Source organism: Trachinotus anak, unplaced genomic scaffold (genome assembly GCF_046630095.1).
Source record: "Trachinotus anak isolate AG129_WGS33_773 ecotype Australia unplaced genomic scaffold, CSIRO_AGI_Tana_v1 ptg000003l, whole genome shotgun sequence".
NCBI classification, from domain to species: domain Eukaryota; kingdom Metazoa; phylum Chordata; class Actinopteri; order Carangiformes; family Carangidae; genus Trachinotus; species Trachinotus anak.
The window spans coordinates 21,312,337-21,338,492 of record NW_027273854.1 but is presented as its reverse complement, the minus strand read 5'-3'; the positions used below and the strand labels follow the sequence as shown (position 1 = coordinate 21,338,492).

The 26,156-nt window shown below is 41.8% G+C and overlaps 2 protein-coding genes across 3 annotated transcripts in view; one reads left to right on the top strand and one right to left on the bottom strand.

Annotated features, from left to right (window-relative positions):
- The window catches only part of ntn1b (netrin 1b), a 50,880-nt gene extending 40,705 nt beyond the window's left edge, over positions 1 to 10,175 (top strand). For both annotated transcript variants that reach the window (XM_071474476.1, XM_071474475.1), the window contains one exon: positions 5,534 to 10,175. In XM_071474476.1, coding sequence (XP_071330577.1) covers positions 5,534 to 5,853 — 320 coding nt within the window. In that variant the 3' untranslated portion in view covers positions 5,854 to 10,175. The remainder of the gene's footprint in view (positions 1 to 5,533) is intronic.
- Positions 1 to 24,753, bottom strand: part of LOC139618506 (phosphoinositide 3-kinase regulatory subunit 5-like) — a 78,896-nt gene extending 54,143 nt beyond the window's left edge. Inside the window, exons 1-2 of the mRNA XM_071474470.1 lie at positions 24,682 to 24,753; positions 14,369 to 14,552 (exon numbers count right to left, since the gene is read on the bottom strand). The gene's annotated coding sequence lies outside the window, so the exon portion shown is untranslated. The remainder of the gene's footprint in view (positions 1 to 14,368; positions 14,553 to 24,681) is intronic.
- Between the last annotated feature and the right edge of the window lie 1,403 nt (positions 24,754 to 26,156).

Sequence of the window (26,156 nt, the reverse complement as noted above, 5' to 3'; positions counted from 1 at the left end):
ATGAGAAGCGGCACTCGGGGAGCACAGATCTCCGCCAAGGCCAATATCAAACAACATACACCAGACTTCAGAGAAAAAAATCAAATTCGTAGGAAATGATCTGGATCCACCCCAAAATTTAATGGATTCTTCCATGGCCAATGCCCCACCCCTCCACCAAGTTCAGTGCAAATTGGTTCAGTGCTTTTTGTGTAATCCTGCTCACAAACGAACAGACACAGGTGAAAACAACCTTCAACAATCCTTAGCGGAAGTAATGAAAAGAAAATCAAGGTAAACGTGGTTATTGATTCTTTCACTGACTCCCTTCTTCTCCCACCTGTTGTTCCAATTACTCAATTAGGACACTCCCCAATGAATGCAGCCCTTTTTCTTCCAGAGTAGCAGCATCCCAAGATTTACCAATTGAGCACACAATGATTTTTCTTTTCCTATTGAGTGAAAAACCGACTCCTGCCCTGCAGCATCAGGCATTAACGAGTCAAAGCATGAACATCTGAACTACGGTGAAAGTATTGTAGACTTGCACCCCCATAGACCCTGTAGAGGAGGAACACACTGTGGGAGTAAGTACAAGTATGCTTTGTCCAGCTCAGTCCGCCTCAGGCATCTGGCTGAAGTTTCAGGCATTTTATAGCAAACCCCAAACTGATAAGAGAAGCCAAAACACACAGCAATCACATTATGTTTTATTAATGTCAATGAATCCACAGAACAAGTGGTGCAGCTGAAATACATCTAACAATGTTGTGCTAGGTCAATAAATATCACCTTACAGGGTCTGAAATGATATATTAATATGCTGAATAAATCAAATCAACAGCATGAAGGAATTTTGATGTTTTGATGATAATGATAAATGATACAGGGCCTTTATCTGTCAACTAAAAACCACAACAATAGAAGAGTAAATCCAACACAGGAGGATATGGTGATAGAACAGAGGCAGGGGGATAACCCGCTTTTTTGCATTGCGCTACCCTACTGTGTAACTGCACATTCATCCACATGATCCACTCCACTCTTTGGATTTTCTGCCCCATTAATCATCGCAATAAAATGGTTTATCTGTTATCGGTGGATCCACATATGTTAACCACAGAGACCAAAAAAAAAACCTTTGAGGCAGATCCAGTGTTTCACAGGATACACTCTGCTCTCAGCCAAGGCCTGGCAAGTACTGCATCCACTAAAAAGACAATAAGAGCACGCCTCTGGAGACCCAACCATACATTTTTTTTTCTTTGTTAAATTATTATGGATTCCCTGTAAATTTCAAAGCTGTAGCATTAGTGACTTGTAGAATATCTGTCATGTAGATTTAAGTGGCCAAAGTAAATTTGTGCAAACCAGTTGTATTAAAATTCATCACTGTTTCTTCTGCTGGGATCCTTTCAGCTGCCCTGATGCTGATCTCTTTCGGAGCTGACTAAGTTGTCTCTCACTCAAAATCAGCATCAGTGAAACCTCATCCACTGTCTGTCAGAAAACCAGCTTCATATTCTTTAAACAGCATCCAACAGAAAAACGGTCAAATATATTTTATTCCTTCTTATGGTTGAGTCGACGGTAATTCAGGCCATTTGTTGCATTTTGCCAGGAGGCCAAAAGCAGCCATTATTCATATTTCCATTGACTTAAATCTTAATCATCAGAGCTGAGACAGACCGTGCATCTATAAATCAGTCAGGCTGATCCAAGCAAAGCGGGCGGTTCCTGTTGGTTTTCTCTGAAGTTCCTCTAAAAAGTCTGGAAGCAGATGATCCCGCCTGAGCCGAAGCAGTATGGCAGACATCATCGCTTAGCATGCATTCCCTTTGCCTCGGTCTAATTCATTTCTCAGGCCTGTCGCCTTGCTTTTGTGGGGCTTCAGTGTCTCTGCTCTGTTCTTTGGGGGCCACAACCCCCATGTGCGAGTGGTGATGCAGGCCCCCAAGGGGTCACGGGAAGGGGCCCTCTGTTTAAACACAGTTGTGCGCTCTGCCGGCACCGAACATTCCTCGGGGCACAAACAGGTGGTAAATTAGGCAGACGGTGACGGATTGCCACCTCGGAGAGAAAGAAATATGTTTTGTTTATTCAATTTTTGTTTTTCATCACTGCCGTAGCTACGGAGACGGCGGACACAAAGGGATTATATTCTTGCCTCAAACCCTCCTCTGCACACACGTACCCTCCCTCTCCCTGCCACCAGGAGGACAATGAATCAAAGGGCCGCGTGTTTACCGACGCTCCGGGGTAGTGCTCAAAGGCAACCCCCTCCTCCCCTCCCCTAACCTCCCTGGTCACCCCTCTGTGCTCGCCCAAGGGTAGCAGGTCCCTGATCATTCACTCAGCTGATAACCAGAGGGGACAGGGGCCTCAGTGTGGTAATTAAGCAAGCTCTAATTTCATTAGCCCTTGCTTGTTGGTGGCATGCAGTGTCAAGCCGCAGCACACTGCCCAAAGAAGATAAACCCAGTGGGAAGTTTGGCTGTGAGGGAGGCTCAGCTGGCAGCCATTGTGCAAGTGCAGGATCATCTAACACTTATCTCTTCTCTTTCACCGTCTGTCTCACCAAACAGTGTGCACCATTTCGTAATAGGTTGTTTGACCCCGTGCTCTCAGCCTCTCTCTGGTGTCTATTTAGCTCCAACCAATAGGCAGAAGGTGTGTGAGTGTGAGTGTGAGTGTGTGTGTGTTTAAATACTCCAAGTACAGACTGAGAACATACTTGAGAGAGAAAGAGAGGCAGACACTGACACAGAGACTGGGCCTGGACGCTGTAACCGAGAGGAGAGCGCTATCTCCGCTGGATTCTCACGCTGCGAAGTTGGATGGAGCTCTGGGAGCAGAACCCGGATAGCTCATGAGGTCGGAAACACATCCTGATTCTCCTGGAACTTTTTCTGTGGCTGGGAAGACAAATAGTGGCCCCTCCTTCCCAATTCCCCCCACCCCCCTCCTCCTCACACACCCTTTATGTGTCTGGATGAAGGAGAGGGCTGCATTGAATGGCAGGGCTGTGAGAGCTCACTCTACTCAGCCCAACAAACCTTCTTTCTTCTGAAATTGTGTGCAATTTGCTCACGCCATGCATTGACACACATACTCAAACACCCCACTCCTCCGGTTCTCCTCATTCTTGGCAGTAAAAGGGGACGACTGATGAACACCAAAAGTGATCATGTTCAGCCAGAAAGGCAAAGAAAAGGCTAACCTACTACGCTATCAGAATAATCTAGAACAAAAAAGTTCTTCCTTTTAGGAGAAAATTCAGTTTGGATATTATTATTATTATTACACAATTATTTTTGCTAACTTTCAAGTCCAAGAGTTAAACACAGAAGATAAATGGATAAAATCATCTAATCTAATCTTCTCCAGATTAGATTAATTCTCACAATAGTAAGTGAACCCCCTCCCCCTGCACACCTTCACATTAATAGCACATTCTTAGCTAAACCCATGGGGTAAAGCACTTCACTTCAAGCACAGATTAGCTCTGTCGCCTTTGAGCTGTTTACCTCTTGCTCCAATCAATGTGATGAAGTAATGGTTGCTTTGTTGGACACAGAATCTATGCAGGGGAGCTTCTGCAAAGGAAGCTTTACTCATTTCCTGATATTAAAATATCTGCCACAAGTGGTGTTCCAATAGTTACCAGGCTCAGCGTGATGTAGCCTGAGGTTGTCAATGTTCAGACTCCACTTTAGCACCTGATTAAGCAATTGGAAAGGATCTTTTTTTCAGAAGTTATATTGTTAGCAGATGTGGCATTTTTCTATAAAACATTTCTTTTGGCCATTTGATTTTTTTTTTTGCAAAAAAATAGAATTAAAATAAAAAATTGTATTAAAAATGCTGCCTGGCCACCGGAAGGAAAAGCCCTTTAGATGTTTTCTGCCAGGAACCGGTGTGTTCGTGCAGGGAGTGCTCTGACAACTGCTGCTCTAACAGGGTGTGTGCTCAGGAGCACAAGGAAAGGTCATAGGTCAGAGATGAGGGGAGTGATTCAAACAGCAGCTTTTACTGGATATTTTATATGACGTTGTATAAAAGTGTTGGCATCTGTCTGCTGCCTCACACAGATGCCAACACTTGAATAAAGAAGTTGTTACAGTTTATGACAGAGGTTCCCAACCTTGTCTAATGTACCCTGACGATTAAGTCATGTACTCTTTTATCAACACTATGTCGTATTCAGAATGTGTTAATTTGCATTTATCTTAAAAATGAATGTCATTTAGCACAATGAATTATGTAAAAGATCTTATTATACTAGTGATCTTAATCTTTAAGTCAGTTTTGTATTACTGCCTCTTGGAGTAGCAACAGCTGGAAGTTGTGGCCCCATTTAAGCATTGTTGTTAGCAATTTAAACTGTTTATCAACTACTTTTAGTTTTTACACCATTTACCTATATTGCCCTTAGCCCTCTATTTCAACCATTTAGCTCTAACCAGAGGTGGGGGGACTAGAGTCACATGACTTAAGTCACAAATTTGAGGCCTAGAGACTTGTTTGACCAACACTGATAAAAGACTCAGACTTTGACTTGGTTTTCATGACTTAAGACAGATGACTCAAACTTGATTTCTTCAAATTAAATATTTGCATTTTTTATAGATATTGAGAAGTTAAATTTTGTTTTTGAGACATGATTGGGTGATTTCTAGTGTCATGCCCACAAACCTGGCAACCCACTAGGACATGGCAGACCAGCAGAGGCCAATCCATAAGGCAGCATGGGGAGGGGCTGAATCCAAAAACACAAAAGTTTGGACTGCAGGAGGAAAGAGAACATAACACAAAGAAGGTTATCACAAAGTAGACTTAACATAGATGTATAGTGATAGTAATAATTAGAATGGCACTCTGTAGACCACATACCTACACTAAGGTCAAACAATCCTACACACTAAAGACAGTGATGAAAAAATTCCTAGATCTGTCCCTTTGACCAGATCTGGACCAGAATTTAATGGGTTCTTCCTAAGCCCATTCCCCATCCCTTCAACAACTTTGGTGCAAATCAGTTTGGTACTTTTTGGGTGATACTGTTGACAAATAAACAGACTTAACCCTCTTGGTTCAGGTAATGATAATAAGTAACTAACTAAGCACTACGATTTGTGAGGTGTAAGCAACTGCAACAGTTTTCGTTAATGTTGAAAGTTAAACTAAACCACTGTCTTCAACTGATTTAAATGTGGAAACTGGGGCTGATCATCAGGATTTCATATAACTTCACTTGTTTTGCTTGACTTACAGCAGGGACTTGACTTGCTTGAGACTTACTTGAAGATTAAGACTTGAGACTTGCTTGTGTGACTTACTGCCTTACTTCTGTATTCTGATTTCTCTGATAACTTGCTAACACTCACAGTCAAAGCATTTCGTGTCCAGGTATTGGTTCAAAACTTACTTACTTACTTATAAATTTACAACCAGTTTACTAGAAGTACAGGGGGTACATCAAGTATCCCTAATGAGGAATCACAGTCAACCATGAAGGTGATTTAACCCTGGCTTCTCTCCTCTCCTCCACCAGCTGTCCAAGTGCACGTTCTGAAAGGAGACAAAGCAGGTGAGTGGTGGAAGTTCACCGTCAACATCATTTCTGTCTACAAGCAAGGTGAGCACCGCATCCGCCGCGGGGACCAGCTGCTGTGGGTGCGTGCAAAGGACGTGGCCTGCAAATGCCCCAAGATCAAGCCCGGGAGGAAGTACCTGCTCCTGGGCACAGACGACGACTCCCCCGGACAGAGCGGCGTGGTGGCGGACAAGGGGAGCCTGCTCATCCCCTGGAAGGACCTGTGGGGCCGCCGGCTGAGGAAGTTCCAACAGCGCGACAAGAGGGGAAAGTGCTAAAAGTAGCTGGAGAGGAGAGAATAAGAGAGAGATTGAGGGAGAGGTGGAGGCAAAACAATGCCTCTACTGGGATTGAATGCGAGGAAGAGGAGAGGATGGATGGATGAATAAAAAAATAAAAATAAACTGGAAGAATAAAAGATAGATAGAGAGACACAGGTGAAAAGTAGGAGAGATGGGGGAATGACTGAGTGCTGCTGCTCTGAGTTGGAGCGAAGAGATTAGTGTTTTTTAGGAACTTTTGTGAAGGAGCTCATTCTACAGTTTTTCTGTTCGTCTTTCAAGGTTTGTTTTGTCGTGTAATTGCAGAGTTTGCACCTAATGTTACAGATATGTCACATCCTGACTATTTTACCCATGATGCTGTTGTTTTCTTTTTTTTAAAGACCCTTCAGTTGTTTTTAAGAGCAATGCATCTACTGTATCACCCCTTTGTGTCTTCAGAGGATCTCTTTCCACTATGTCCAGTTAAAAGAAGAGTCACTGTGGGACTCCACTCATGTATGATAAGTTGCTCTTACAACCTGCCAAACTTTGGAGAAACTTTTTCAACAGCTGGAGGTGAAAAAATAGTGAAATAGTTTATAACTGTGGTGCGAGTGCCATTTTGCCCAAGAGCTCCCTGCTCATATGTGAGTGTTACCTCAGTGTTGTGGGAACGAAACGCCATAACGATCCTCTCCTCGTTCTGTATAATGATCTCAGTACATGCGAGTCTTTGTTCAGCGCTTACCGATATATCAGCAGTATGTTGTGGTTGTGACCTCTGCAATGTAAAGTAACCATACGTGCATACATAGACATTATTTTTAGTAGATGGTGCGGTAGCATCGGCTAGGTGTAGAGTAGACGTGTCAACCATGCACTTATTTTTACTAGTCAAACTTTTTAGAACATATGAGATATGTTCACAATTATTTTTAAGAGTGGCATCCAAAAAGAGAAAAATCCCATTCTGGACCATATGATGCAAAAAGCTGCCTCACTGATGACCGCTCTGTATGATGATGTATCTGATTGACAGAAACAGTCCTGTTCAAACATGCAGAGGACAGAAGGTGCAGGTCCTGTTTATTCTCTAAGTCAGATGTCCCAAACATTTGCAAGTGAGAGTGCTGATGAATTCTCACTTCATTAATTAAAAAAAAAAAAAGAGAGAATATTGACCTATCAAGCAATCCTCATACCACTGACATCCTGCATGCTCACTATTTACTATAGCTGACTGATAGCTAACAATGATTGTGAATTATGTACACATTTAATTTGTATACAGTACTCAGTGTTGTGGGAAAATAACCTGTGGAGTGATGAAATATCACAGATGTTTTATTGTGCAGTGCGCTCAGCACGCTGTGTGTCAAATGTTCGCCACCTCAAAGCCACTTTTCGACGACTGGATTCCATTACCAAGACTTGGTACTCGACAAACAGGCATGAGTGATTGTCTACGTGTTATATAGCTGTATAGTATTACTTTTTTGTTTTGTTTTGTTAAACATTAACTAGATCTATCTCCATGTGAACTTAACCAGAGTTTTAAATACTAGAGGCTTAATAAATGCAAAGACAAATAAATGTCTCACACAATGAGAGACTTTGAGTGAGTTTACACATACACAAAAACAGACAGTACACATATCCAGGGCCACACCTAATACACACACACACACACACACACACACACACACACACACACACACACACACACACACACCTCAGTACTCTGCATCATACTGTGTGCATCTGAAATTTACAATGTGCTAATAAAGTCTCATCCAACACACCTGCACAGACACATTTCAACTTGTTTTGCGGCCAAAAAGGTACTCCCCACCAGACTCTCCATAAATATATTATCTGAATAATTATCTGCTCATGTTTATACATTGGCTTGTAAATGATGTTTAGCAGTGTCCATTGCAAATGGTTGTGTAATGTCTTGTAATACTAATATATTATGTTTATCACAAATGAATATATTTAATGACACATGAACCAATGTGGCTTTTGTGGTTTTTATTTTTGACCTTTTATTTTTTACTTTTTGCATTGAATTGTAGATGGCTGTAATGAAAAGTATTGATACATGTTTGGCTCTTGAACAGCCTGATAGAACTGAAAATTAATTCATCTGAAATAAACTGTGTAAAAACAAAATGAGGATGATCCCAGCTGAAATCACATTCTTAGTTCTTTTCTCCTTGTCATCACCAAGAAAGTGTCTTTTTTCTTGATAACATCACCTCACACAATGTGCAAACAACATGCTCCATTGCATTACGTCACTTGTTCTCTCAGTTGTACTTGTTAGCGAATTCATCCTGTAACATTTATACAAAATGTAATAAACCAGCAGCTACAAAATTATAATAACTTCAGTAAAGATTTGATGATAAAATACTGGGGAAGAGAAATGTAGTTTATAGTTTGAGCCAAGATCAAACTGATGATTAAAAGTGATGTAAGAGAAAAATCTGAATGAGCCTTTATGAATCCAAACACACAGACTTTCACTCAAACACATTTTGCTGAGGTTTAACTGGACGACATCCAGTTTAAGAATATTAATAAATACAACTAATCACATGACAATTTTCTCTATGTTTTACCACAGCCGGGGTAACAGCTGATACTTTTTGGTGGCGGCACACTACAATCAAGACAGAGCACTGAACATGTGTGACACAGCGCTCTTATTACAGAGGGGTATGAGGGTTATGTCTCATTTCAACACTTACTCGCTACAAATACTTTCCACATGTAGTTTGACTTCTCTTCATGACACACAGGCTCAGCCTGGTGGTCTTCACTCTGTATTTTATTATTTAGAGGATAATTTAAAAAGTACATAGTGTCATTTAGTTCCCAAACACAAATTTGTTACTTACTCAGTCCCTCTACTTCTCCCTGTGTATGAATATGGACCCATTAAGTATTTTATTGATACCTCAGATATAAATATTTAAAGTGTCTGTGATCTAAAGTGTTGCCATGTTTCCTCTGTTTAAATGAAGTGTGACTGATGAACACAGCTCAGCGGGATGTGACAGTGAAAAGAAGGAATCAAAATCAGCTTTTAAAAATGACATTTTTTTCTTTTTGTGAGTGTTTAAGAAAAACTAAACTTTTTAAATGAATCTTTGTCCCACTGTAATGTTGAAATTAACTAAAGTAAAGGCTCTGAAATAAGTGAATACTCGAAGGGGAAACTGTCACTGTGACATAAAAAATGTGAAGCCAATAGCAAAGCATTAGAAGTAAATGAATTAAAACATTGGCTGCTGCCAAAGAGCTGCAACCATGCCCTGCAGCGCAGGTCAGCATTTGTGTTGGATCGTGTGCCTCTATAAACTTCACAGACAATAAGGGCTGGCTGTAAGACTGCTATAATGCAGGCATATTACTAAAAGGGTGATATCACCAACGTGTCTAATCCAAACCGCAGATGTTATTGTTGTAGCTGCGAGGGTTTGGCATCGGTGGAAACCCTTAACTTATTCCTACGGGAATTTTACACAAAAACACACAATTCTGAACCTTCTCCAAATGAGAGTCCATCTGTCTTGGCTCGTGGACGGAGTACTGATATACTGCTCCTGCAATGCCCAGCGCAAAATGCTCCAAAGGGGCCAACCAATTATACAGTCAGTGTTGAAAGTTCAAGCTGTGTTCTCCATTAATGTAAGGCCACCAGGATTACCGGCCATAAAACCACCCTAACTCTTGGTGGATGGAGGAGAGATGGTGAGGGATGAAGAGGTCAGTGGATGAGTGCATGATCTGGTTCTCTCTGGCGTTTTGTTGCTACAGGTATCTTTAACATGACTGTTCAGGTTGCCTGGCTCCTCTGATACTGAGATCACAATGTCAGTCAGAGCCGCAACACACGAACAATCTAATTTCATCTTATTAAGGCCAAGTGTTGCACAAGATCACGATGGGACTGTGATTTCTCTCATGATCTGGGTGGGATGGGAGAGCTGAAAAGAGATCTGGGTGTGTGTGAACTTCCCTCTCAGTATGCGCAGAGAAGAAGCTGGAACAACAAACACAGACGTGATATGAACAAAGTTTTTGGCATTCGTGTTAGACGAAGCGGACTGGACGCGGGGGTCAGGTTTCCATCAGCAGCACCAACTTGGAACTTTCCACACGGATGAATCCCCCAGTTCCACTGCTGCCATTGTCTCCCCGCTAACAGTGAGTCCTCCTCGGAAAACAAAGTCAGGCAGGTCGGCGCTGATGATGCGACACACTGGGGTTGTCCGAGCTTTAGTGGCGGGGAAGGCCCTCTGCCCTTCAATTGTATGCTGTGCTGACAGCTGCCAGGAAATGGAAACAGCAAGTAGTTGAATGAAAATGCTTAAACTCCCATGGCATTTGTTCTATAGGTCTACTGATGAGGACCGGGTGGAAAAGACTTGATTTGTCGACATAAAAACATTTGAATTTATTGCCTTTTCTTTATTGTTCCTTGTCCTTTTGTTTTTCACTGAAAGTTGAGCGTAAGTATCTGTGATTTTGAAACATCCCATCAGGGATTGTGTAACCTTGATGCATTTAGCCATTTTAATTCTGCTTACAGTACTGCTCCGAGGACCTTAGACCCAAGTGGCCTCAAATCAGTGACTCAACTCTGAAAGAAAATGTTGAAAAGCACGACTCACACACTCAATTTTCTGACATTTCTTATCTCTGAAAAGATTGATCACAAGTTTTGTCTAAAGCCATAAATACAGAAATCTATGGTCACATTTGAAGCTCCTAAAAAACTGGGAACAGGACAGGAAGCATTACAGGCTGCCTAATCCTATTCACATACCCTCAACAACAGGACCGATAACACATTCAACAAGAGAAAGAGGTGGCATTCAAAATGTCCAATAACAATCTAATTAGAAAGTAATTACAGTGTATTGACAAGACAGTCATTAACTTCAGTGTAAATGAACAGTGTTTTAATGACTATGATTGAGTTTTTATTACACAGAGAGGGAGAAAACAAATTATCGGGAACTACTCAAATGAGTGAGGGTGGGGAGCTGAGAGGCCTGTGATACTTAAGTGGATTAGTTGTTTGGGGAGAAGGAGGAACAATGCGGAGGATCACAGAGACTGATTTGCATCACCCAGCAGCTACGGGCCTTGAACGCCACCATTCCTAATCTCTATTCACAGACCAGTCCTGCACCTCAGGGGAAACGACTGTTGAGGAAGGAGAAAGAAGTTCAATCATTACAATCAAGTCCCGTCAGATTTGAAGTCTGATTTTATGCATGAGATCTCTACCACCACCACTTGGAGCTGGAAAACTATATGAAATCACAGTCTTTTGTTTTTCTCAAACCCACTTGGCCTCCTGCTCCTTCTTCTTAACCCTCTGTAAAACTGGAGCTGCACCACAGATGCTGTTTTGTTTGCTCCTAAGCACCGGACTAAACAGAGAACAATATAACACTGTGTTTTCTCAGCTGACTAAATGTATTTCCAAGCACTGTTTACTCTGCCTCTCTCGAGGACGAGAAACAATCATAACACACAAATGCAGAGTCGATTTTAATTCATGTAAACGTGCATGAAGATGTTCAGAAATAAACTCATCATCGCTATGGTCAAAACAAACCTCAGGAATTTGGCTTGACTTGTGTTTTTGAGCACTAACACGCTTCCCTCCGTCCATCCTGGATGCATTTCACTTGTCACCTATTTGACTGCAATCCAAGCAGACAACCAGGTGGTGTGCTGCGTTTCCCACTCTCCTGCCATCTTCCACCCGGCGATGGCCACTCTTTTGCTTCCCAGGCTTCATTCACAGTCGGGCTTCAGCAGAGTCGGGGAGTGGGGCTCTGTGAAACAAAGACTGAAGCACCTCTGGAGGTGGAAGGAGGGCTTAAAGAGGTACTTGATATCAGCCCACTGTGTGACCAACACACATACACACACGCATGGGGATGCACAGGCGAACACACACTACAAAAAACATACATGCACAGACGCACAACTCAGACTCCAAATGTGTTAAACCCTCTGCTTTTGACACGAACACCTTTAAAGCCCCCACCCCACCCCACCCCCACCCCTTCACTCACTCATTCACTCTCTCCCAAACTGCCTCTCCATTTTTCTCTGTCTTTCAATGCACATGGTTCAAAAGCTGTATTTCTGGCTTACTAGATTGGAGCACAAAGGCTCTTCTTATGCATCCTGGAGAAGCCCCACTAGAGAGGCCTCGATCCCATCCTGGATAGGAAAGCGCACACAGACAGAGTTAGTCCTCTTTTTTCTCATTACCATTTCCATACAAGATTAAGCCACTTGGCTTTTGGATGGCATGTACTATATTTTTCACCCAACCCCCCCATTGCATTCTCAAGGTCCGAGTTAAATGATGGGTAAGACAATCAGCTCATAAACGGGCTCTTTTTAATGTCTATTCACACATACTGCTGGGCCCAGACGATGCCAGAGAGGATGGATCTCATTGGAGTCTGCACCATGAGGACAGTCCTTCAGTTGCCTCACAAGAGCATCGCGTTTTCGCCCTCCAGGTTTTAACAGGGCCAAGAGGACAACACTAAAGGCAATTTGACATTTTATAAGCCATTTAAATGTGACTTCAAAGTTACAGCCCTTAAGATTTTCATTAAGGATTTTATTAAATAGCTATATCATGTAATTACCGTCAGTAATCACCCCTCTACACATAATTTAATTCATAATAGTAGTGGAGTCTCTCATTCTCACCCTTCATTCTACTTCACAAGACAGATTCAGAGGAAATGGTGTAAAATCCAGAGATATTGGTGGTAATTTTATCTCACTGGTATCAACCTCACTGTTTATTATTCACTCTCCTGTACTCTCCTGCTGTATTATGAGCTGCTAATACAGCAAACACACAACTGGCGAAAGACAAGGTGGCTTTTATTGTGAAGAAATCATGGGAAATGCAATGTTTTTGTCAATGAGGACGGAATCTGAGGGACTACAGCGTTAACAGTGATAAACAGGCACAATCTGTGATTGAGGTTTGTTTGTTGTGTCTATTATTAATTAATTTATCATTCGTATCATTGAGCTTATTCCATATGTATCAAAATTTATGTATACGTTGGATGATATGTAACAAAATACTATTGACACGTATGTCATCATGTTTTTAGACTCCAAGTATATTTGTGTGTATTTACATGAAAAGTTATGATTCATGTTCACAGATGAGAGACAGAGAAAGTTTTCCTGCTCTCTGCTTGGCTGTATCCGCTCACCCTCCCTTCCGTCTCATCCGAATACATTAATATCTAAAAGTGTTGGCTCAGACCAAAAATACTCATGGACTAAACAAAGTGCAGAGTGACTTCAGGGTCTGGGATCTTCAAATAAACCCTGCCTGGGTGTCATGGGGACCAGGAAGTGGAATTAACTGCTATATTAGCTGACCTTCATCTTGTTGTTTGTCCCAACCTGCCTGGCTGGGCCCCGGGCTGGCCCGTAACCACGGTCTCCGGGCCCAACAATGCGGGCATTTCCCTCAGCAAAAAAACACAGGCCTCGGGGGTTTACTGAGCAAACAAGATGAGCCCTGCCAAACACTCCTCGCTCCCACATTTCACAATCACTTTTTCTATCGCCATTTTTCCCTCTTTACTCTCGCCCATCCATGGAGCTGTGAGACGGCACCAGACAGTTCTGGGTCGAGTTTGGGACAGAAATGTAGGAAAACAGAGCGCTGACCTGTGTCGAGATTTAGTGTTAGAGAAACCCTTCATGTGGACGAGTGGACCTATAACTCTCAGGATGTCTCGCTTTAGTTTCCAGATTGGCTGCGATGTAAACGTTTTCTCTCATAAGCAACAATCTGAAAAGCTTCCATCTTTACAACTTATATTTGACTCACTGGTAACTAAAGTTTCCAGAGCAATAAATCATTTAAGATGAAAATGTCTTCATATACTGTAACTATATGACCAGAAAGTTGAATTTCATTTCATCACACTGTATGTTTTAGAGGTTTGGGTCTGCTTTCGCCATCAGTCAGTGTGTTGTTCCATCCTACTGAACCTGACATAAAAGCAGAGTAAAAGTGAAGTGGTCCTCTGATGCTAGTAAATCTGGCTCCTCGCTTGCTCAGATTAATACAGGAAGACATCAAACAGTCAGGAAGCAGAACTGTTGTATAAAAACCAGTGGAGAGCTACAGGAAGAAATCCTATTTCACTGCAAAGATGTGACTTTTCTGTATTTCCTGTGAATTTATCAACTGGTCTCACAGGAAGACAAGTCTTCAACAGGAACAAAACACATATTTGTGAGGTTTGAGGGTTATAACCGCAGTCCCTCCTCACAGGGTATTAAATGCTGGATGTAAAATGTCAGAAATATGACAAATATCAATGCTCAAGATAAAAAAGAGAGGAAGGTAATAGCACCTACAGTTCAGATACGAGATCTGATGGCGCTGTACGGTCACCTGTGTGTGTGTGTGTGTGTGTGTGTGTTAGAGAGTGCCTACCTGTGTGTGTTTCACAGAGGGTGGTTGGATTCAATCTTGTTGTGGCATCAAAGTGGGGCAGCCATCAAAAGCCCAGCATCAGTGCAGGGATCAAACACGTCTCAGTCACAGCAATCATCCACAGGGTCAGAGGAGGAGGACCAGGGTCAGACCGCCAGCCGGGAGGAAATCCATTTACAGATACCTGCACATAAAGTGGTCACACACACATTCACCTTCTAGACGGTGACCTTGGGCTTCTTGCTGTAAGGATTATTATTAAAATATTCTGAGGGAAGACTGATCAACAGACTTCTAATCCCTCAATGCCCTGACTGGATTTTATTTTGACAAGGAAATGCTTTAGTTTTGTGTCATCTATCAATTTGCGTACAACAGGCAGAGGGGACGGCGACCATAATGTATTTCATTATAGTCCCAATAAATGCAAATAATAATTTTTTTAAATGTTCATAAGACCAGTTAAAGATTTATTAGAAATGTCATTGGCTGCTATTCTTAGTGTTGTTTAATTTTTCAGACAGTTTATATTTAAATTGCAGTGTGAAATCAATTATATATTTATAAGAATGATAATATAATCCATTTACCAGGCAGTACAATAACAAAACTAAGCGTCTACAGCCATGCTAACAGCTAGTGAGCTTTGAGCAAAATGGCAACATGCTGATGCAAGTGTAATGTTTACTGTGTTCACATTTTGCAGGTATTTGGCTATAACCCAAAGTACTTGATGAAATTTTGACCTGATGATGGCACAAGATTAAAAGTCAACAAAGTTATTATAGCTCATCCTGAGAGGGACATGAATGTGGATATAAAATTCTGCATGTAATCCATGCAGTAGTTTAATAAATTAACCAGGCGGTACAATAACAAGACGAAGAGTCAAGCTATTAGCTAGTGAGCTTTAAGCAAAATGTTAACAGGCTAAATACATCTGTGCTTTAAGCTACATGCTAACATGTACACATAACACAAAGACTATGCTAATATGCTGAGGTTAAGCAGGTATAGTGTTTACCATGTTCACCATCTTAGTTTATCATGCTAAAATTTGCTAATTCGTTAATAGCATTAGCGTTATCTCAATATCATTAGTTTTACAGGTATTTGGCTATAAACCAAAATAAAGATTTTGACCTCATGATGGCATGAAATGAAAAGTCAGAGGGTCACCGAAGTTATCACAGTTCATCCTGAGGGGGACATGAATATATGCATATGAAATTTTCGTGGTCATCCATCCAAGAGTCTGTGAGACATTTCACTTAAAACCACAAATGTCAACCTCATGGTGGCATCACAGACAAAAATCAGGGGATCACCAAAACCACTAGGAGTCACGCTCTGGGAGCCATGAACATTTGTACAAACATTTTATGGCAGTCCACCCAGTAGCTATTGAAAAATTACAGTCTTGAACCAAAGTGATGAATCGACTCGCCAACACTGCCAACCACAGATCCATGCCGCTAGCATGGCTACAAATGAAACCTACTACACTAAATTAAATTGGTGATTTTCTAACCATCTGTTCAGTTATTCCCTCACAGTCACAGCACTCAACAACCATAACACTGTGGTCTCATCATGTGGACCATTTAACTCAGTCCACTCAGACCTGTCCTGATCTCCAATAAAGAGTTAGTCTAGATGCTACTACACTTGTTGCTCTGTGCACAGCATTAAATGTGCAATAAGGGATCTTTCAGGACAAGTATAAAAAACAAAAAAAAACAACACAAAAAAAAAATCCTCCAAATCTAAGAAGAAGCACTGTGATTCCCGCTGTGAGTGACTGCCCAGAGGCAGAGAGCGTCCAGCCCTTGGCATTATATTTGTCCTCTGCGGCCAGGGAAGGAAAACAGCTCAGTGCTCTTGAGTCAGACTCTCTGCTCATCCAATCATGTTTAAGATTCCTAAGTGATGTGTGCCGTCTGCTCACATCTGGACAACAGCTCTTTTATACGTGATGAGAAAGAGTACACAATGTGGTAAATCTTCATATAAAAATTTATATTTATATATACACAGATAGATAGGAATAGATATACATGAATCCAAAAGAGATTATGAAATGCTACAGCAAAAGGCGGTTATGTCTCGTCATAACTAATCATGCCTGTAAATCAACAGGACCCAGATTTGTTTTGCCGGGGAAAACAAGCACTCCACGGTCAGACCAATTTAACAACTAAGCCGTCTGCATGTGTTTGAGGGAAACTTTGATGAACCGAGGAGTTCTGGTGACACGAACCCATTACCAGAGTGTGTCAGTGCATCTCAATGCATGTCCACCTCACAGGGGAGGTTTGAATCTTTTAGCACCTTAACAAGCTGTGTCTAAATGCAGCAAATGACCTGCAATTAATGAATTAATTCTCTGTAAATAAAAAGAAGCACTTGATAAATGTAACTGAAACGGTGCAGTACATTGTGTGATGCAGACTTATTTGAAACAATTAAATCTAACTCTTGTTTTCATCTTTCCATCCCTGGAGTTTAAAAGGAAATTATCTGGACTTAACAACCACTCAACGTGCTATGACACTACATGTCACATTCACATAAGTCTTATAGTGCTTCTAACACACACCCACACCCACACCCACAACCACACCCACACCCACACCCACACACACCCACACACACCAATGGCACATCATCAGGGACAACTTGCAGTTCAGTACCTTGCCAAAGGACAAGATCAGACCACCGACCTGCTCTACCTCCTGAGCCACAGCTGCTATACTAAACACACATATTCATCAAATGTGTGTTTAACTAATTTAACATGGAGCTTGAAATTGTCAGAGGTGGGGGCCAGAGGTGATAACCCCCCTGGGATTTGACTGGCCACCCCTGGTGCCTCCCTCCCTCATTCAGAGGGTAACCGGCCATTGGTTTGTAAGTATCATGGATAGATTACTAAACAGCCTGAGTGGGTCACTGTCAACATTTCTTGTTGGAAGGTCAAACAACTACAAACAACCACAAAGTGAAGTAAAACAAGATGCAAACCGCCAACAAAGGGACATAAAATGACCAAAACAAGACACTAAATGATCATAAAAAGATGCAAAAAAAAATGACTACAGAGAGATGCAACACAACCAAACACAACCAAAATGATAATTACTATTATAAATGTAAATAATGTAAAGTTGGTTATTGCTAAGAATCAGGGCTTAAAATGTGAGTCTTACCACCTCTTTATTGTTGTGTAGTGTGTATTGCAGACAATGGATCAGGTTTGAGTCATAGTTTATTTCCTGTCTTATTCTCTTTGATTCATTCTCACCTCTGTCTTTGTTATTAAGCAATCACTACTGAGACCTTGCTGACCTCTTCCTTCACTTATGCTTGTGTTTCCTCAGTGCAGTGAGCCTCTGCCACTTTCAGCAGCCAACCTTTTCTCTCAGGCGCACATGATCGCTTGGACCAGCTCTCTGTGACACTGAGGCGGCCTCCAGACAAGTAGATCTCTGGGGTTTATTGAGGATGTGTGCAATCCATCCCTGCTTTGATCCAGACAGAACTCAAGGATGTTAAACACAAGTAAGGAAGAAGGCGGTGTCACATTATCTGTGTTCTCTGGACAGCACCAGTCTTCCGGTTTGGACTGGATGGCGTAAGCGTGGGGACTGGTGACAGACACATTCCCCTTCAATTTCACATGGAGTTTTCTCACATCACCGCTTAAGATTAAGACTGTAGAGTATCTGTGTATCAGGATGAGAACTTTCACTGGCCAGCCTGAGAAGATTTCTTCTTTATCAAACCTTATTATTTATCTTTTATTGTGTATTTATTTATACTGTTTATTGTGTAGCCACTTGAGTTATTTAGAGTTGCTCATTTTCTTTGAGATTTACAAGACGGCTATTAACACTTATTTCTCGTAAGGCTGAGTCTATTAAAGGAAAAGCCCTCATAAATGGGATGAAAACATGGCTCAGTGAGACATGTTGTTATGACAACAATAAAACAGATGAAAACGAATTAAAGACAGTAGGCTATGAAAGACACAATGAGCCTTCAATTATTTTTGTCTTGGTCCTAATCTGTGTTTCATATCCATATCACCGCAGCAGATTTGTTGCTAATGTTACATTAGACTCGACAGACAACTGATCACCCTGTCGAGGAAGAGATGAGGTCAAAACAACGTCTAGACCCTGACATCCACAGGAAAAATCCTTCCGATGTAGCAGGGGGGATTACCGCTCGACAGCTGAAACACATTGAAAGATGGTAATCATTAACCACTTTGAATAAGACGTCAGATCAGAGAGGTCAAGACTGCATCAATAACACGGCGAACTGCAGGCACCAGAGTCCGTACGTGACTTTTACTGGGGCAGGCAGATCATATGGAATAGATAGATGTGAGACACAAATCCCTTTTATTAGACTATTTCACCTTGTGTGCTGCATCAACAAGAGGGAGAGTGGAGACAGTGTCTGTGTAGACTCAACAAACTAAAGGTGTGTGTGTGTGTGTGTGTGTGTGTGTGTGTGTGTGTGTGTGTGTGTGTGTGTGTGTGTGTGTGTATAATAGAGAGCATTCCTGTCTGTACAAAACCAAATTAACATGGTATGTGTATCTGTATACACTGATTTCTATGTCCAGCATGCGTGTGAAGCTTGACTGGGTTCCCCTCTCTTCTCTCCAGGGGAGGTGTTGTGGAAAAAAAAAAAAAAAAAAAAAGGACGTCTCTCTTCCCAGCATCTGGCTCTTAGAAGTGTCTGCAAACACATGGGCCCATTAGTTCCACCTCCGGGTGGACTCCCGCCCGATCCACACTGATGTGATCTCACAGGGGCCCGGGCCAGCCCTCCCTGGGGACCCATAACCACCCAGGCACCAGAACAAATAGCTCAGCGCTTACGCACACTTCTTTATGGCAGGTGATTCCTTGCCCTGTTTCCAGAGCATGCAGGAACTTCAAAGTCTCAAACTCAGACCGTTGTTCTCACCCTTGGCTTCCTCATTTCTAACCTGCCACGTTGCCATAGCCAGAGTGAGGTATACACAGGGTGAGGTCACTGAGGTGGGTGTCTAGGTGTGCTTTGATGCTAGAGAGCAGGCTTGAGTAATGTGTTCAGATATACTGAGAAAAAGAAATTAACAACAACTCCTTCTCTATTTTCATGCTGTATGTTCAAATCAATGGTGTAATAGCTGCATTACTTTATTGATTTGAATTCTTTCCAAGACTGCTTTGGAAAAATGTGTAAATAAACTTCAACTTCAGTAGTTTGTGCCCAAAGATGCAACTTGAGCTAAGCAATTAAATGTTTACATAAAAGTTAAGCATTTTGGAAAATAAGCATATTCGCTTTCTTGCAGAGATGAGATCAATATAACTCTCATGTCTGTTATGGTAAATATAAAACTACCACTTTCAAGCACTTAGCTTAGCACAAACACTGAAAACAGGTTAGCAGCTAGCCTGACTCAGTCCAAAGGTAACAAAACCACGAGAGCAAGAAAGAGTACATATTTCCCACAAGTAGCTTCTGTTGCTAAGCCTGTCAAGCTTTCTGGTCTCACACAGCACATATATCCAGTTTACCATGATAACAAAGGAAGATTTACTGCTAAAAGATTCATATTAATTTATGAAAAAAAATGTTTCCCATAGACAAAAGTAGTTTTCTTGTTTCTCGATATTTCCTTTTCAAATGACTGTTACTGGCAGATTTGACCAGCTGTGGCTAACTGGCTAACGTTAGCTCGGTGACTCGGTTAAAAACACCATCTCCTGAGTTTTTCAATGTTTTTCAAGGTGGCTGGTTTTAAAAAAGAGAATCTTGTAAAAGGATCTTAAATGTACTTGATTGCTACATACATTAAATAATGCTAAAAACACCGTGGCTTAAGCTACATGCGTCCCAAACAAAAACTCAGCATCCTCACCTGTTGATGTAGGAGGCATAGAAATGCCTCACAAGTTAGTCCTAGTATTACACTTAAGTATGATAAGGAAATATAAAAGATCAGACAATCACTCATTTCTAACTCTGTGCCCATTTGGCTGCTTAACTTATAATTGTTTGTATTTTACAAGTGTATGCTTTTACCTTCACTGTTATAATAGTAAAGGGTTTGGGGATAAGGACCAACAAATATGTTTGTACATTTTCCCAAATCCAATAAAGATCAGGACAAAGCAGCTAACATTTAGCTGAACTCTGATACCATCCGGGACCAGCTTCCTTGAACTGGGGAAATGCTCCACAGTAGATGTTCGCAGATGTTTCTTTAATCTAACCTTTAATTCCACAAAATACTAATGTACCTAGTTAAAGCAACAAATAGGCAACTTCTGGAAATCTAACAAGTGCTAACATGAGACTCAGAGGCAAACCACTCAGGTCCTCTCATCCCTCCCTGTCCCTGCACCATCACACTCCACAGGCGCCCTTCACCTACATCCTGGTCATGTGCACGGTCTCAGCTAACGTGGGAATCAGGAGCTTGGCAGAATGTGAATCAGCAATAGCCACATCTTCCAGCAGCTAATATTAGTTTGAAGCCTCATTGCAAGAAGAGCATTAGACCAGAACCACATTCACGTATTCACCTTTTGATTGAAAGATGGCAGCTCCCACCACTGACTTTGGCTTTCTCAGATTGTTCAAAAAAGGCGGGGCTTACGCAGAAACTTTAGAGGCTAGGCTTTTCAGTGAGTCTGGATCACAGAAGCCTGTGACAGCATCTCACCAGCTTTCTATTTCAACTACAATATTAGATAAAATTCACATAGTGTAGCTTTAATGATGTACTCACTAACTTTGGAAGTATTGCTGCCTTACTACTATTGGTAGTAAGCCAGTTAGTTTAGCATGCCAATGCATCGTACATTAAGAGCACATAAACTCACTGTTTAATCCATTCCTTATACTTTTGCTCCATCTTTGGTTTTAGAAAATACACCCTACCCTTTAAACGTTGCCATTTATCTCTACTACAGACCAATGCACACCATAGCAACATATGGAGAAATACAAAGCTTGACAGGGCTGCCGTACCTACTTTCAGCTGCTATGGCTACAATTGAATAACGGCTTTATCAAATGGTCAGTTGACTTGAGAAGCTGAAAAGGTTGATTGGTTTGGAATAAGCTTTTCTTTCCTGTCCATCATATTTAATTTTGTTTGACTTGACCTCGGAGCAACATGACTGACTGTGGCTGCCTCTTCAAGTTCGGAAAGATGGGTCAGTAGGAGGCAGAGGGGAGGAAATAGATGGCAGAGGGAGAGATGCGTGAGGAGTGGAGGTTATCCACCAGCTGAGGAAACACGGCGGCTGGCAGGTCCAAACTTTTTGTGGTAAAAATCAGCTCTGGAGCCAATGAAAATGTTTGTGTAGAAAAGTTTAAAACATCCACACAGGAAATAAGAAGACTACTCTTCACTGACAGGAAACATACATCCTCTTACACACACACACATTTAGACAGATGCAGTAAAGGACAAATTCTTCCTGACGCCATGGGTAGAAACCATTTGTAAATGTGCTGCACTTCCACCAAAGGTATTAAATGTCACAGTGGCAAAGTGAGTTTTTGAAATCCTCACACTTTGCAGTGCACCAATAGGAAAACCAGATACAATCACAATGTACGCCTCCAGTGTTTTCTTTTTGTCTTGGTATGATTTCTGAGTCCTACTGTGCAACACTGCAGTCTTTAAGTGGCCATTAGTTTCTCATGCCAATATTATAAAAATACACTTGAGTACATGGAACATGTTTGATTGTTGTTGTTGGGGTGCTAAAGGAGAAGTCCTGCAATCACTCAAGTCAGTGGAACTCATCCTCTGGGTAACACGGACGTGGGCCTGCAGATCACCGATCATCCACCTCCTCTAAAGCCTCTTTTCCACTGGTCAAAAAACCCACTCCTTAACATCGGGCTTTTGTTGGCAATGGAAAAGAGTTCAAATCGGCATTCACACCAAATGACTCTGCAGTAGACACAGCTACAGTATTTATTGGCTCCGGCTCCAATCAGCTCTGATCAACACTAATGTTAACACAAAACCTGGGTGAATCTGCTAATTTTCATCTCTTTTCCTGCTGTAACGTCTCAGAGCACACAGACACAGGCCTGGTAACTGTCCAGTACGGTGCTGTTACACCAGAAACACTGCACTTACTCCAACCTCAGGGATAAAAGAGTGAGCTGCAGCTCAGAAAGTTTTAAAAACACACAATCACTGATGGAAACATCTCATACAGAGGGCCTTTCTCAAAAAGTGGTCCACGGACCACTGGCAAATTTGTTAGAATATCATGTTTTACATTTAGTGTTTCACAACCTGCCTGCAAGTACTGAGTAGTGTATGTGTGTTGTTTTCAGTATTAAATCATCTTATACGTAACCATATAAGTGACCATTTTTCTATTCACGTAGCTACACCAGTTTACAGCTGATTTACATAAAAAATAATCAGTGTGACATTCAACAGGAAATGTTGATGAAGCTCACCGTTATCCTGCCCTGGGATTGTGGTAAATTTCACCAGTTATCAAATATGGACAACAGAAATGAAACCTCAGACAAAACCCACACAACAGGCAAGTGTAAAGTGTTACTAGTATTATAGTCACCACAACTGAGGCTTGTAGTGCATTTGACAACATCTGGCCAGTGTTCATGTATGTGTGATAATTGTGATGCTACATAAACAGCTCCACTTGTTGCCATGCAGTGTGTGAGGCACAGGAGCTCCCAATGATTAACAATGCAGCAGGAAATGCCAGGAAAAAAACCAAAAACAAAAGAATACTCTGACATTTTTTCTGCGCTACATTGCCACAATACTACTGAAGTAGTAGCCCTATAAGTTTTGGGGATGTTTGCAGAGTTAGTTTGTCTGTGAGTTTTATTTTAATAACTCTGTGGCCTTTGGTCTGAAAAGGTTTGAGAAACATTGGTCTAACACCTGAGGTCTTCAAGCCTTTGTTTTCAGTTCAACCTGTCATCAGTGCCAGTGGAGAGAAATCTGTCATTTCATTTGCTGGGCAAATAAATGTGTCAAGATTAGGCCTGTTCCAGATTTCATGAGGCATTAATGGCATAACTGCTAATGGCATAACAGAAACATGTTACAGAGAAGCATAAATGTACGTATGTGCTCTTTTTTCTTTAAAAAAAAAAAAAAAAAAAAAAAAAAAAAAAAAGCCTTGTAAGTCCTGAACTGGACACCAAACAAGGGAAAATGTGTCTCAGGGTAGAAGCCACAAGAGATTCAGGTCTGTTGAACCTTCACATATAATGGAGGTGAAACAAACAGAGCTGTGGACCTGGAGATGACATCACCAGCCAAGGCTCTGTTGCCAGACGCTCAATGTAGGGAAGATCTTTTTTTCCAACACTTGGCAAAGGGAAACGTACGCTCCAATCCCCTTTTATTGCTATTTACCTCTTTGCCAAGCTTTGTCGAAAGCACAGTTTCACAAGATGAATGTGAAAGTGAAAAAAGACCCCACAGAACGGCTTCTATAATCACTGAGCCTTCCCTCAGGTTTCAGCTCTACATATTATCTGTGTGCTTCTAAGTTGTCCTGAACCCAAGTCTTTTAGTGTTGATTCTTCCCACCTATAAAAGATTCCTGCAGCATCGAGTGCTTTGATTTTAGTGATGTGTCTCATTAACCAGCCGGAGAGATGCAGCAGCATCACAACAGATAGCTCAGGCGGTCTGACCCACAACCGAGCAGCACTCAGCCACCCCACACTTTTTCTAAATGTGTACACAAGTGCACAGGAGAGCACCAGTGAGCCCAGAGGAGACCGCACTGGTGCTCGCTGCTACACCCGCAGATCATAAATCCACCATCGGACAGGCAGGCTGAGCCGGAACGTTTAGACACCGTGGGCCAGGTGATTTATGGATCGAAGTAACCTCTGGAGTTTAAAAATAACAAGAGCAAATCTCGCCTGGGATGGAATACCTCTGCACTGCGCTGATACTGTAAAACCACTTTAAAGACATTTCATCCACTCAACAGGAAAGCGTGAGTTAGAAAAATCAGATGAGTTATGTGATAGAGAGGGTTATATATTATAAAAGACCCCCAGCCCTTATATTTTAATAAAACGCTGAAATGGAGCCGGTGTAATGCCGGGAGCTTATAGCGTCTTCTAGCAGCTGAAAACAGGGGGAGTTTAATGAGAAGTCGTTAATGGAAATATTATTGGGGCATACTGTTAACAGCCTCTTTCCTCACCGCTCAGGCCAAAACCATTTCCTTCTGACTTCTTTGTACACGCCGTTTAGATCGAACATCACTCACCCCCCTGCAAGACCCTCCTCCAACGACCACCGCCAGCTCCCACCAGCTCCCTGCTACACAGACCAGCACCTGCAGGACAGAGGAGAGTGCCAGTAACTCACACTGTGGCAGATCCCAGCTCAGGCCTTTCTGGGTGAGGGCCTTCCAACACATCAAGGATTTACTCTGATGACAGAACCCGCCACTTCCTCAGTGGGCCTCACATGTAATGGAGTGCAAAGTTCCCTTTAATATTTCTACAGGTGTCAGGGACAAGGATACTGTAGCAGAGAGGTTTTCTTCTAATGGAAAGCCTCGTAAAAATTTCCATTAAAGCTCCTTTTTAAGAGAATAGAAGATATAAAATACAGAGCAGTATAAGATTATAAGAGCTTGACTTTCTGAAGATGGTGTAATAGCAAGGGCAAACTGTTCGGCTAAATTTATTGTATTTCAGCAGGTTTGTTTAAAGAATCCGTAATCAGCTGTTCATCTAATTTAGAGCTTTATCTAATGTTTTATATACACATTTATATGTCTATATCTATCTATCCATCCATCCATCCATCCATCCATCATATTTTTGGAACAGCCTGTTTTTCCTGCTGAAACTAAAAACGATCCGGTCTGTGCTACCACAAATGTTTGTTATGCAGTCTGTGGCGAAGATACCCCTCTCATCACTCCACAGGACAACACAATTTGTCTTCATTTGCCCCTCAAAAAAATCATGTACCCTTTGATACCACAGACCGCAAATTCAACTTAATAATGAGGGAATGCAGACAGATTGCTGTTATTCTGCTAACACTCATCTCTGCGGCTCACACAAGATGCATTGACTGTGGTAGGTGTTGTTGTGTTTAAAGGCACCGAGGAACAATCTAGCGCTGTTTCCCCAACCACACACAGCTGTCATCATCCCCATTCACAAGGCCTAGATGAGCAGGAAAACACTAATCATGTCATCACTGTTCTGCATAGGAGCAAGAGCCCTATTTAGCGAGATAGCAGCTTGTAATTACGCTGTCCTCTGGGGCTGTGGCATTATGGTGGGCCTGGCCAACGCCAAGAAAAGCAGTGGAGGAGCTGATTAACTTGGACATACATCTCGCATTCCTTTGCAATGTCTTACTGCACTGAGCCACTAGTGCGATCGTTGTTATTAGTGTTCATTAATGAGAAGTTTATGTTCCTGAAATACCTTAAAGACCTTCACACACACACATTGAACCATAGTGACACACATTAATGTTTATCTGTTGTTTGCTTGTACATATCCTAATGCACAAACAAAGAACCGGCACACATGCTGTGGCACTTGAGTGTAGCCTGAAAACTCTGGATTTTTTTTGGGATCCTGACTTCTTTTTTTTTTTTTTGATAGAAACATGTTGCCATGCTAGCAGCTCTCTGGGAGTGTGCTTAGGGACAACAGGGCTCTACGCTAAATATTAACATCAGCATGCTAACATGCTCACAATGACACAATGCTA